Source organism: Dermacentor silvarum, chromosome 8 (genome assembly GCF_013339745.2).
Source record: "Dermacentor silvarum isolate Dsil-2018 chromosome 8, BIME_Dsil_1.4, whole genome shotgun sequence".
NCBI lineage: Eukaryota > Metazoa > Arthropoda > Arachnida > Ixodida > Ixodidae > Dermacentor > Dermacentor silvarum.
This window is the reverse complement of record NC_051161.1, coordinates 93476027-93488123: the sequence shown is the minus strand read 5'-3', so window position 1 is coordinate 93488123 and position 12097 is coordinate 93476027. Positions and strand designations below refer to the sequence as shown.

The 12097-nt window shown below is 50.7% G+C and overlaps 1 protein-coding gene across 1 annotated transcript; it reads right to left on the bottom strand.

The window, feature by feature from the left end:
- Positions 1-3210: 3210 nt before the first annotated feature.
- On the bottom strand, positions 3211-3946 carry LOC119462289 (uncharacterized). Its single transcript, XM_037723632.2, has one exon. It carries the CDS (start codon positions 3865-3867, stop codon positions 3421-3423), a length of 447 nt encoding a protein of 148 aa, XP_037579560.1. The 5' UTR covers positions 3868-3946; the 3' UTR covers positions 3211-3420.
- Positions 3947-12097: the final 8151 nt, after the last annotated feature.

The window sequence follows — 12097 nt, the reverse complement described above, 5'->3', positions numbered from 1 at the left end:
GATTCGCTGTAAATTACCAACCCAAACGGAAGCGCCCAGGAATGAAAGTGTGAAAGTAGCACCGGTTTCTTGAAATATGTCAGCGCGAAGCGACGAGAGCAAAGGGTGGGTTAGTGGGGGGGGGGGGGGGGGGGGGTGCAAAAAATTTCGGGGGGGGTTTGAACCCCCCCAACCCCCCCCCTTGGCTACGCCACTGTCGTACACTGTACGATAGCGGGCGGTTTGGAGAGTAATGTCTCCAACGAGAGTGTCCGCTATTATCTCCATTCAACAACCACGTTCTCTACGCCTATTCATGTGACAGCTCTTGTGTGGGTTCGTATGGCGCAGCCACGCGTGACCTATCTTGAAAGCGATCTGCAATTCGGGCAGTCTAGGCGTCTAGGCGCACCGATACCGATGTCTTCGTGTGCGCTATATAGCACCCATACGCTTGCGCGTCACTCGCGTTCACGAACTGAAACCTCACTAACTTTTTTGGAGAATAGGTAGCTGAGCTTTAGCGTGTATCCTACAGGCTGTGTGCAGGGAATAGTTCAATTTACGACATACTTGCAATTCATCTCATTAGGCTAAATTGCAAATAATACATGACATAGCGCTGCCCATGCAATGTGTTCTTGATGTCACAGGTTCACAAAGAAGAGAGGAATGACGAGAACGACAAGGGTCAAGCGAAACATTCATATTTTAAATAGTTTATTTATGACATGTTCTTCAAGCTTCAATATAAAGGTAACTGCATTTAGAATGTCTTGATTTTCATTCAAATGTACTTTGTAAGCTTTCTTATTATTTTGCCTTCCTTCAAGAGAAGATCCTAGATGCGTGCAAGCGATTCCTTTTAGACATCTGATGATGATGATGATGAGGATGAGGATGATGAGGATGTCCTTAAAACATAGGTCGTCTTCTGGCCTTTCTTCTTTTTCTTGTTCTCAACTTATCTGGTTACTGACCAAAAGAGATGCACAGTAAGCTCCTTCAGAGAATAACCACAAACAAAACATTCCCTTTTAGAAGAAGAAAGCTTTCACTCAACACCATGTCCATTCAAATATTTAATGCCGCTCGAAGGACGTAGCATGAATCAGCATTCTCTACCCACAAAGTACAATTGCGCAAGCGTCACACTTCGCGTCCATGTCGGTTGTCAATGCCTCTTGTTCTTGGATGCCTTGACACCGTTGTAAGAAAGAAAAAAACTCGTCGGCCTTTCCACTCCGTGAAGATGGATGATAAGCGAAGCTTATCACCATCACAAAAAATGGAGGGTATACGTACCCGTTCACGGTGCTGAACGCAGGCAGTTTTGCCTGGATTGAAGATTGCTCACACGTACCGCAAACTCTAAATTCACCAAGGTCTTCTCCACTAGTAGCGTAATGTTCATTCAACCCTTCCAAGGCACTGTGTCGCTGTTCGTTGGAGCTCATCACACTGATGAGGGGCAAGTTGTCGATCCACAAACGCTTGCGTTCGATGTCTCGAGTTTGCTCGGCGGTGTGGTTAGCAGCATCCGCCCGCGACTGCCACTGGCGATTCTTCAAAATGAAATTGCTTCAAAATCAAATTTATCCGTCACGTAAGACAATGAATAGCTCATACCCCCTTAAGCAATGCCTCATGCCCCCGTAAACGCGGCCTCCCCAATACGACGACAGAAGAGAAGTGAAATTCTACGCTGGAATGATGAGCGGCAACGGAGCCACCTTTCGAAGCAGACGACGGCGACGAACGCGGGAGCAATGGCGTGAGCGCGTTCGCGCAGTTGCGCCGAGCACCGAGCGGCGCCAACGTGCCACCTGTGGAACAAGACGACGACGCTCGAGCCATTGCTGATGATGATAGTTACTGCGAACAGACACGGATGTTCAGGCTAGACATAGACAAGCTTCGCTTGTCAAAATGTTTTTGAGCATTACGGGTACAAATGTCGCGTGTTCCGAAGCTGCTAAAAGGGAATCAGTTGTCTGCATAACACTTGAATTGCTTTAAAAATGTCCCAGTGTGAGTTTGTCCCAATGTTGAAGGAACCATCATCATCATCATCCTCATCAGACTGACGCGCCAGTGAAAGAAATTACTGACAGGACGGGACAGGCTACGCGGGTCCCCAGCGTCCTAGACTGGCGACGCCGCCCACCTGGTGACTATGCTATCTTCGTCTGCCGTTGAAATAAAGCGTATTCCTCTTCCTCCACCCGCGCACTGCACTGTAGAAACCGGTATAAGCGAAGCCTTCGTGGGTTTCTTCGAAGGAAACCGTCCATGTTCACCGACCATCTGCGAGTGTACAAAGAGCACACGACTAAGTTGGACATTTTCACCGCGAGACGCGTCGCTCGACATTAACTTGCTCCGCTCGAACATTCGGATCCCATGAATGACGACGACTAAGTGACGATGATGCAATGACGATAATAGAATGACGTTGACGTTATGACGATGAAGGCGTGACAATGAGATGACGAAGATGAAGTGACGACAGAGTAGAGACGGTGGCACAACCACCAGGGGATACCGCGAATGTATGACGACGACTGTGTCGTGGCCAGAATGACATGACGACGGCCGCGTGCGGACGATGGCGCGGTGACAGTGGAATGGGGACAAAGAAACATGGCTGAATTTCATGACGACGGCGGCGCCATGAAAAAGAAATAACGCAGTGACCACAAAACAACGAAAACGGCAGAACGATGACGACGGCATCACGAGGAATGAATGATCCCCGTGGAATGAAGGCGATCAAGTGACGACCATGAAATGATCCCGATGGCATGACGACGGTCGATCTCAAGTTCACAATCGCGTACACAACCTTCCGCACCGGGGCCGCCTCTGTTTGCGCTCAACCCGGGCCGGTATGCACTATGCCCGGTAACGGCCAACTGATAAAGACAGCAGCGAGCAGCCACGTTTATAAAATAAAACGAAAAAAAAAACTCATCTATTAGCTTCTAGACGCTCTAAATAGCATTTCCAACAGACCGGTAGCCACGACGTCAGAGATCGAAGAGATCATACGGGCCTCCAACGTAAGAGCGTTTACGATGAGCATGCTAACCCTAGTTCTAATGCAAACTGACCGGTGCGCCATCTTTTCTACTCCGCTCACCGAATGCAACCTGCAGACACGCACCGTGGGCATAAAACCCAAGCAGGTACTATCTTAGCAAATAAAGCAGTCGGAAAGTGTGGTGGCAGGGAACGACAGCAGAATTTTTTTTATTTATCCTGATCGGGTTGCGCGCTGGGCGATAGCTGTCCCTTCTGAGAGCAAGTGTGTGAAGCTAGGAGCAGAGCAGAGACAAACGCTGTGAGGAGCAGGCAGCGGTCATTGTTCTTGAGGGGGCGATTGCGGCTAGCCTGCCGTGCGGCCTTTCTGACCCAGCAGAAGGCCACCAGGACCCCTACCTACGCCAGGCCTCCCACCTTGAAGGTGAAGGTTCGCGTCGGTGGAGGCGCGTCGGGCTCGGCGTTGAACGCGGGCTTGTCGGCGATGTCACTCTTCGCGTCCTTGCTCGGCTCGTCGTCGGTCTGCGAGGCAACCTCGGCGTCCGCGGGCGGCGGCGCCATCGCCTTGGCGTCGTCGGGCTTCGCGTCGGCTGCGGTGGGAGTCGCGCCCTCGCCCTCAGCGCGGGGCGCCTCCTCGACGACGGGCCTCGCCGGGGACGGCACCTCGTCTCCAGACGGGGAGCGGGTTGCCTCACCGGAAGGCTTGGCCGCCTCCCTCGACGACGGCCTCAGGCCGCCTGCGATCACGCCTTCGTCTCCCAGCTCGGGCTGGCTAGCGGCCTTGCTGGCTTCCCGGGCGGCGTCGGCATTGGGACCCAGGGTAGCGGTGTCCGTAGATACGTCCATCGTGTCTGGTGGATGCCGATCGTCTGGGCTGGCCTAGGACCGGTGCGCTGGCGCGAGGATCGCGCTGACGTGTCGGGTTGCTCATTGGCTGCGCAGCCTCGAGCGATCGCCCGATCTTCGTTTTTGTCTCCCGCTCATTAACCACTGCGAGCGTCTTATCGTGGGGAAAAAAAGAAAGAAGAAAAGAAGCCTCTCTTACGTTCACGAGAAAGTGACCGTGATCGGTGAGGTGGCGCTTCAAAGGTAGAAGAACGCGGGAAAGTCAAAGTTGCTGCACAAAGTATGCATGCACACGAAACAGTGAGTGAGTGAGTTAAACAACTTTATTCTGCCCACAATAGACACGAGTAAACTCAACGTGAAATTAAAATAGGTGATGCTTTTCGTTAAGCCGAGACTGCGCTCACTCGGCCATGTGCCACAACAAATAGCTCTCCTATACCCGGTCATAAACCCGTTTTGAAAGTAACTATCTGGCTTGCTGCGTCGCGGATTGCGTTGGTAGTTCACGAACATCAAATGATTACGGTGGCGCTGGCATTTGAGGAAGAAGTGAGAATCATGCTTATCGATGGCAAACCACATCGTTTCGTTTACTTTTGTGTTTACACGCTATCAGTAGAATACAAAGGTACCGGGAAAGCCCCGCTTGCTATGGTTAAATATGAGTGAAAAACTCTGTAATTACAAACATTCCTAACTGTGCTCATATGCTTTCGTCAGTTGCAGTTAAAAAAAAAGAGTTTGGATAACGGATCGTACGTCCATTGCAATATTGCCCAAGGAGGATTTTTTTTTAATCCTCCTTGCTATTGCCCAAAGTACAAGCGAACAGTGGAAGGCGTCTTTCACTATGAGCCCCATTTGAAATTGCGACGAGCTATTTTTGTGATACCTAGTGTTTTAATATCAGTCTGTTCTCGCGAAGCAGTTTTCTCTTCGTTCCCTGATCCTGCTTACGGCAGCTAATGGATAAAAAACGAGAAAGTTGCGAACTGACCTGTCACGCTGCCGTCACCAAGACCTTTGAGATCGGTTCACATGATGTTGCAGGTGGTGGTGACAAGGAGCTTACAGCTGACGACGGCTGTCTTCCTGCGTGCGCTAGCGGGCCAGAATAACCTTGGAGGGGAAGAGATAGACAGACTGACTTTAACAGAAGCTTTAGATGTCCACCCTGCTACAGATACGGCTTGATACTTCATATGGTGGTGAGTGCAATGAAAGAAGTGAGGAAACAGAGAAAGTCTAATCATATGCGAATGGCAGCGTGTACGCAGGTACTTTCGGTGTGTAGACACTTTCCACGGGGTCACACATGTACCAATTTAAATGTCATACGCGCCATGATGCGGTGTAGATAAGGTGTTGTCGGATTCTTCGCCAGAACCCGTCGGCACTCGCTAGCAACTTTCGTTCATGAAAGTTTAACTACTCCGAGCGCTCTTATAAATATAGAGTGTATTTGACCGCGCTTGTGTTGCACTCGCTCAATAAGAGCATTACAGGCTTGCGATACGCCCCGGGGTATTCCGCCGAACCGCCCAAACAGTTGCATGACGGCGTACACTGCTTTATGCCCCTTTGACATAAATGCAACGTTTCTCCTTTAGCAGCACATGGGGCGTAGAACAAACTTTAAGACACGTCCTTTGTGACCGTCCATCATTTGAAACGGAGAGGCTTGCCCTTCGGATAGCTTTAGTGCACTTAGATGACAGGCCTTTTACAGCTACCATTGATGAACGTACGTTGCCCCTGTGGGACTCGATCGCTTTCACCATGTGTCGGTTGCGTTCGTTGTCTCCGGCTAAACGGACGCATCTACCGCCTGGGTTACTACTACATCAAGAGACCATGCTGTACCGCCTGTGGCTAGGCGTTGCATTTAAGAACTCATATGCCTTCCTCATTGGAATTGCCAACAGCCCCACGTTCGACTCGTGCAGCAGCAATGACACGCTCGCACACATTATCTGTGTTTACCCGCGCTATAGTGCCCAGAGACAAGCGCTGTGCAGAGTGCTGGACCAATTGGACAATCGTCCACTATCAGAACTCAAAGCTTAAGGTCAGTGCTCCGAAAGAACATCCGCGCTGAAGGCCTTACTCGCGCTACTAAGATTCCTGGCGGGCCTTCACGATAGACTTAAAGAACGCCGCCCCCTACCGCTCTATAGTGTGCGCGGTTTGTTTGTGCTCGTCTCTGTCTCTGTCTCTCCCCCCTTCCATTCCCCTTCTCTTTTAACAGCGGAGCTGTTTAAGCTCTTGACTGCGCCTGGCGATGACGTCCCTCACGTTGCCTAGCAACCACCTCGCGCAGCAGCGTGTGCTTCGCCTCTTCTCTAGAGAAGGCCGCAGCGCTCGCTCCGTGACGTCACGAGGTGGAGGTGGGTGCGTGTCGGGGGAACGCACGCAGAAGGCGACAGCGCCCACAAGTTTGTACCCATACTCGCGGGCAACTGTCTGTGGCAATGAAGGGAAAGCTACGGGCGCGTGGATGCTGCACATGTGTTACCGCACCAAGTAGTCCGGCAGCGTTTGAGAGTGCTTTTGGTTGTCCGGAACAGACGCTGAATCGACGGAGCTTCCACGTGCGGTGGTTTCGCGTTTGCCCAGACGCGGAAGGGAAAAGCCGCAAAATAAGTGAACCTTTACACTCAGTGGTGTGTTCTGCCTTGTTTAACTGTTGCTATATAATAAGCAGTTTATGTTTTCTCTTCCCGAGCCTAAACCAACGTGGATTAAAACGCGAGAATTTTCAGAAGCGCTCTCACATGTGCGTGCTTTGCCTCCGTAGCTTTCCCTTCAATGCTACAGAAAGTTGTCTGCGAGTATAGTTACGCAAGAAATACAAGCATTTTATGAGCTTCTAAGACACGTAATGCTTCTTAAGCTGAAGGGTTGAAGATTGAGCCTGTTGGCACGTTGTACTGTTCATTCGGAGAGGCACTAGGCGACTAGACGGGACTGCGCCTACGTTTTGTGTTTTCTTGTCCCGTCGCCCAGTGCCTCTCTAAATTAACAGTGCTTATTAAGTTTGATCTGCCTGATGGAAAACTTGTCTACTTTTTTATTTGATCGCCGATGCTTACATGCTGGTGCTAATATAGGATGCAAAATACGCATGTAGAGCAATCCAAACATGAAACGTTATTCGTTTGTAATAAGAAAAAAGTTGTCGCAGTTTCACCTGAAAGGCGAAGCATCAATTGCGATAGCAAACTTGTAGAGAGCTATATGGAGTAATGATATTAGCTTTATCAGCAGTATAAACTTGGACATGCAGCAGCACCGGCAACACGCAGAACTGTTGTCGACGCCGTCGGCGTTTTGCCCGCGTTCGCTCAAAATGCGTACGGCGTTGGTGACTGTTGCCGGAGCCTCTGATATAAATAGGCACTTGGTGCCGCAGCTAAACGTCGCCTCCCTCCCCCTGCCCCCCCTCCCACACGGCCTCTCGCGCGCAGGAAGAAGGCGCGTTTGCTCTACATATATGGTGATTGTAAAGGAGGAAAGAGACGCCTACTTCTGCAGCCCTTAAGCGAGCACGGCGCAAAACGCGCGTTTGTTCTCCGCCGTGCGTTCACTACCCGTGAAAGCGCGCGCCCCTCACGCCCTTTCACTCGCGCATACAGCGTTCGGCGCGCGGCGACGATTTCATCTTCATTGACGTCATACGGAACCTCACGGCGACGGCGACGGCGACGGCAGAAATCTGCTTTTGAGTGTCCATATAATTGCTATCGCAATAATAAATAGGCACTTGGTGCCGCAGCTAAACGTCGCCTCCCTTCCTCCCCCTCCCCCACGGCCTCTCGCGCGTCGGAAGAAGGCGCGTTTGCTCTACATATATGTTGATTGTAAAGGAGAAAAGAGACGCCTACTTCTGCAGCCCTTAAGCGAGCACGGCGCAGAACGCGCGTTTGTTCTCCGCCGTGCGTTCACTCCCTGTGAAAGACTCGCGCCCTTTCACTCGCACATACAGCGTTCGGCGCGCGGCGACGATTTCATCTCCAAATGACGTCATACGGAACCTCACGGCGACGGCGACGGCAGAAATCTGCTTTTGAGTGTCCATATAATTGCTATCGCAATAAAAAGCTTTATTGTGGATTTCATCCAGCATCAATGCGTCGGAAATCCTTTTAGCCATGTATTTCACGAACGCCGAATTCTCATGCTCTAGCTGAGGCTTCATGCCGTATGGTGAGCACATAGATCTAATCGTCATGGGGTGTGGAAAGATTACATTCCCGTAGCTGGGCACGTACTTGTAGGCATGGGGCGAAACTGTGAAGAAAAGGCAACAGAACAACATAAATTCAGCTGAATAACGCCTCCGAACCTTGTTCATTGGCAGTAACAATTCAACTAATCACGAATGAACTGGATGCTGCAAACTCTTTCCTCTATTGTTGTATCACTCAGCTTATCGAGCAGGAAATAAATGGTTTTGAGGATTGCTTCCGATTTCTAAGCAGTTGATTCAAGCTGGCTGTCCCATTTTTGGACGCCATCGAGAAATTCGTCTAGTTCCCTCTTGCTCTTTGCGGTAGGTGGTACGCGTAAGATATACCCAAGCTTCGTGGTCAAGCACTTCATGAAGTGAAACGTAACAACCAAGTCCGTTCAATGGTCACAGACTACTTAATCCACGGAGCATCGTCTTCAGCAATGTGCAGGCGAATGATCCTCTCATTGCTCTGAATAGTGTGCCAGAAGGTGGATTTCTTTAGTCTCATGTGAGCAACTATGTCCTCAGTTCGCACAATTTTATAGGCTTCTTCCTCTTGACGAAATGTCTCGGCGGATTCCGAAAGAGCTCTCTGCATAGCTGAAGCGTCTAGACGGATGCGTTTGGTATCAGGTGAACGCCGTGTGCGTATTATTGCGATAGCAATTATATGGACACTCAAAAGCAGATTTCTGCCGTCGGCGTCGCCGTCGCCGTGAGGTTCCGTATGACGTCATTTGGAGAAGAAATCGTCGCCGCGAGCCGAACGCTGTATGTGCGAGTGAAAGGGCGCGAGGAGCGCGTCTTTCACGGGGAGTGAATGCACGGCGGAGAACAAACGCGCGTTCTGCGCCGTGCTCGCTTAAGGGCTGCAGAAGTAGGCGTCTCTGTTCTCCTTCACAATCACCATGTATGTAGAGCAAACGCGCCTTCTTCCGACGAGCGAGAGGCCGTGGGGGAGGGGCAGGGAAGGGAGGCGACGTTTAGCTGCGGCACGCAGTGCCTATTTATACAGAGGCTCCGGCAACAGTCACCAACGCCGCACGCATTTTGAGCGAACGCGGGCAAAACGCCGATGGCGTCGACAACAGTTCTGCGTGTTGCCGATGCTGCTGCATGTCCAAGTTTATACAGCTGATAAAGCTAACATCATTACTCCGTATAGCTCTCTACAAGTTTGCTATCGCAATTGATGCTTCGCCTTTCAGGTGAAACTGCGACAACTTTTTTGCTTTCCGCGGATGATTGCACACGCGAAAGAGAGAAAAAAAATGTCACAGTTTCGCCCTAAGGGCGAAGCAATGAATGCGATAGCAACACAGCAATGTCATACGAAGTAAGGTGAGCGGCTTTGGTAGCAACAACACGCAGAACTGTTGTCGACGCCATCGGCGTTTTGCCCGCGTTAGCTCAAAATGCGTGCGGCGTTGGTGACTGTTGCTGGAGCCTCTGATATAAATAGGCACTTGGTGCCGCAGCTAAACGTCGCCTCCCTTCCCTCCCCCTCCCCCACGGCCTCTCACGCGTCTGAAGAAGGCGCGTTTGCTCTACATATATGGTGATTGTAAAGGAGAAAAGAGACGCCTACTTCTGCAGCCCTTAAGCGAGCACGGCGCAGAACGCGCGTTTGTTCTCCGCCGTGCGTTCACTCCCCGTGAAAGACGCGCCCCTCGCGCCCTTTCACTCGCACATACAGCGTTCGGCGCGCGGCGACGATTTCTTCTCCAAATGACGTCATACGGAACCTCACGGCGACGGCGACGGCGACGGCAGAAATCTGCTTTTGAGTGTCCATATAATTGCTATCGCAATAAAAAGCAGGGCGAGGAGGATGGCACGATTTTTTTTTCGACGACGACGACGACGCTCGAACGCAATCATATGGTTCGTATGAATGCATGCTCTGGTAGCGTGGCTGTATTGCGTAAAATAAAGAAAAATAAAAGTGGCTGTATGGCGTAGTTTTACGATGCTCGCTTTGGGATGGGGGGTACGTGGGTTTAAATCCCGCCTCGGCAAGGAAGTTTTTTTTCTTCGTTTCTGTATTTTCTTTTCTTTTTTTTGCTCTCTGTTTGGCTCGGAAACGGTTGTGCCCCGGTGCCTCGGCGGAGGCCGCGGTGCCGGGCGCCGACGCGAACCGGCGGTCGTTGGGGTGTTGCGGAGCGCAGCGTAGCAACACCCCAAATAAAAAAATCCTGCCCCACTCAGGTAGGCTGCTCCCTCCCTGATAGTGAGATTATATTTGTATCACCAAAACAGTGATGCGTTTATTTAGGAATTACATCGATCCCTTAACAGCAGCCACAGTTGTACCTAGTCACCACCAGCCCAGCATGTCCTCCGTTCCAACGCCGCAACGGGGGCGTTCCGCCGGCGCCATCCTCTTCGCCCTCCTTTTTTAGGGGCGAAGCTCCTTAGGGTGTGGGTCTGTCTCTCCTCTGTAGTATGTAGTAGAAGTAGTAGTAGTAGTCGTCGTCGTAGTAGTAGGTAGCCACGTCTACTTTTATGAAAAAAAATTCTGAAAGTTGTGTCCGCAGCGCGGGATCGAACCAGGGACCCCTCGCTTCCGAACGCGCGGCGCTAACCACTACACCACGAAGCGCACATCGAGACACGCACCACGATGACAATAAATACCCAACATTAACGAAAGACTGCGCGTTTCTAACGCGTTTGTGCTAGCGCGTTACGGCCCGTGTAAGAAGCTGGTGTAATACCCCTGTCAAGCGGGCAATTTAAGTGCACTTACGGGGAGTGCACTTCGGGACCTTGAGTGACACTTTAGGCTACGCGGTTCTAAACGGGAAAACAGAGTGCACTTGCAGTAAAAAAAATGGCGATAGTCTACGAGAGCGTTTTGTGAAAACGTAGATTAAAAAGAAAAGTACTTCTAAAAAGTGATTGTCTTACGTTGTATCATTAATTAAAACAAACTTAATGTATGTTTTTCAACAAAAAACGAAAATATTTTTTTTATTTAAGAGTGTGGCAAGTCAATGCTGGCCAAGAAAAATGCCTAGCCAATCCACAACGACATAGCGGCGTGCGACGAGGCGGCATTTGATCCTGCTCGAACAGAATATGAACGCGTTTTAGGCTATTATTTGTGCGCAAGAGCTGTTCAACCACTAAAATGAACTTCTGTGTCCTTTTTTTTATGCATTACATTTTATACCATTGAAACCGTTGGCGACGAGGCTACGGCACTCGGCACGCAAAGTGCATTCCGTGAACGCACTTCGACCGGAGTACACTCTGCAGCGAGTGACACTCCACTTGCGACGTTTAGATTGGGCAAAGTGCACTTAAACCGAGTGACACTCTCCGTAAGTGCACTTAACTTGCCCGCTTGACAGGGGTATTAGACGCTGTGGCCTCTCCGCCTTACCCCGTATTCATAAACGCTGATGGCGTCGGCAAACGCGGTGCACGTTCCGGCATGTCTAAACAGCTGCGTAAGATGCTGTGGCCTCTCCCCCTTACTAGAGAGTACTGCACGTTTCTAACGCGTTTGTGCTAGCGTCCCCTTAAGCGGGAGATGGTGCAATTATAATGACGGGCGCTGTTATAAAATAGGAATGACGTCACATATGGCGCGTGTCATTGGTGGAAGTCAATCGTTCGATTTAGTGCGGCGAGACTGGGCGAATTACACGGAAGATTCACGGTTTACCGATGATTCCCTCCGCAGCTTCGCCCACTCATCATCATTCACCCCGTGGATATGCGGTGTTCTTTTTTAACACGAAAGTGTTTTATGCCGGGTCCACCAAGACTTCACTGACGTATTTCCGTCACGGAAATGCGCCACCTAGGTGGCGTTGGTAGTGGCGTTCACCGTACTCAGCACAGCGGAGCGTGGCCTCCGCAATTAGCTCTGAAAATGTTTCTGAAGTTGATCGCGGAGGCTGCAATTACGACGCGCTGTACGCGCTGATTTGACTCGGTGACGATTCAGTTACGTGCTTTGTCTTGCGCGTTGTATTAGTGTGT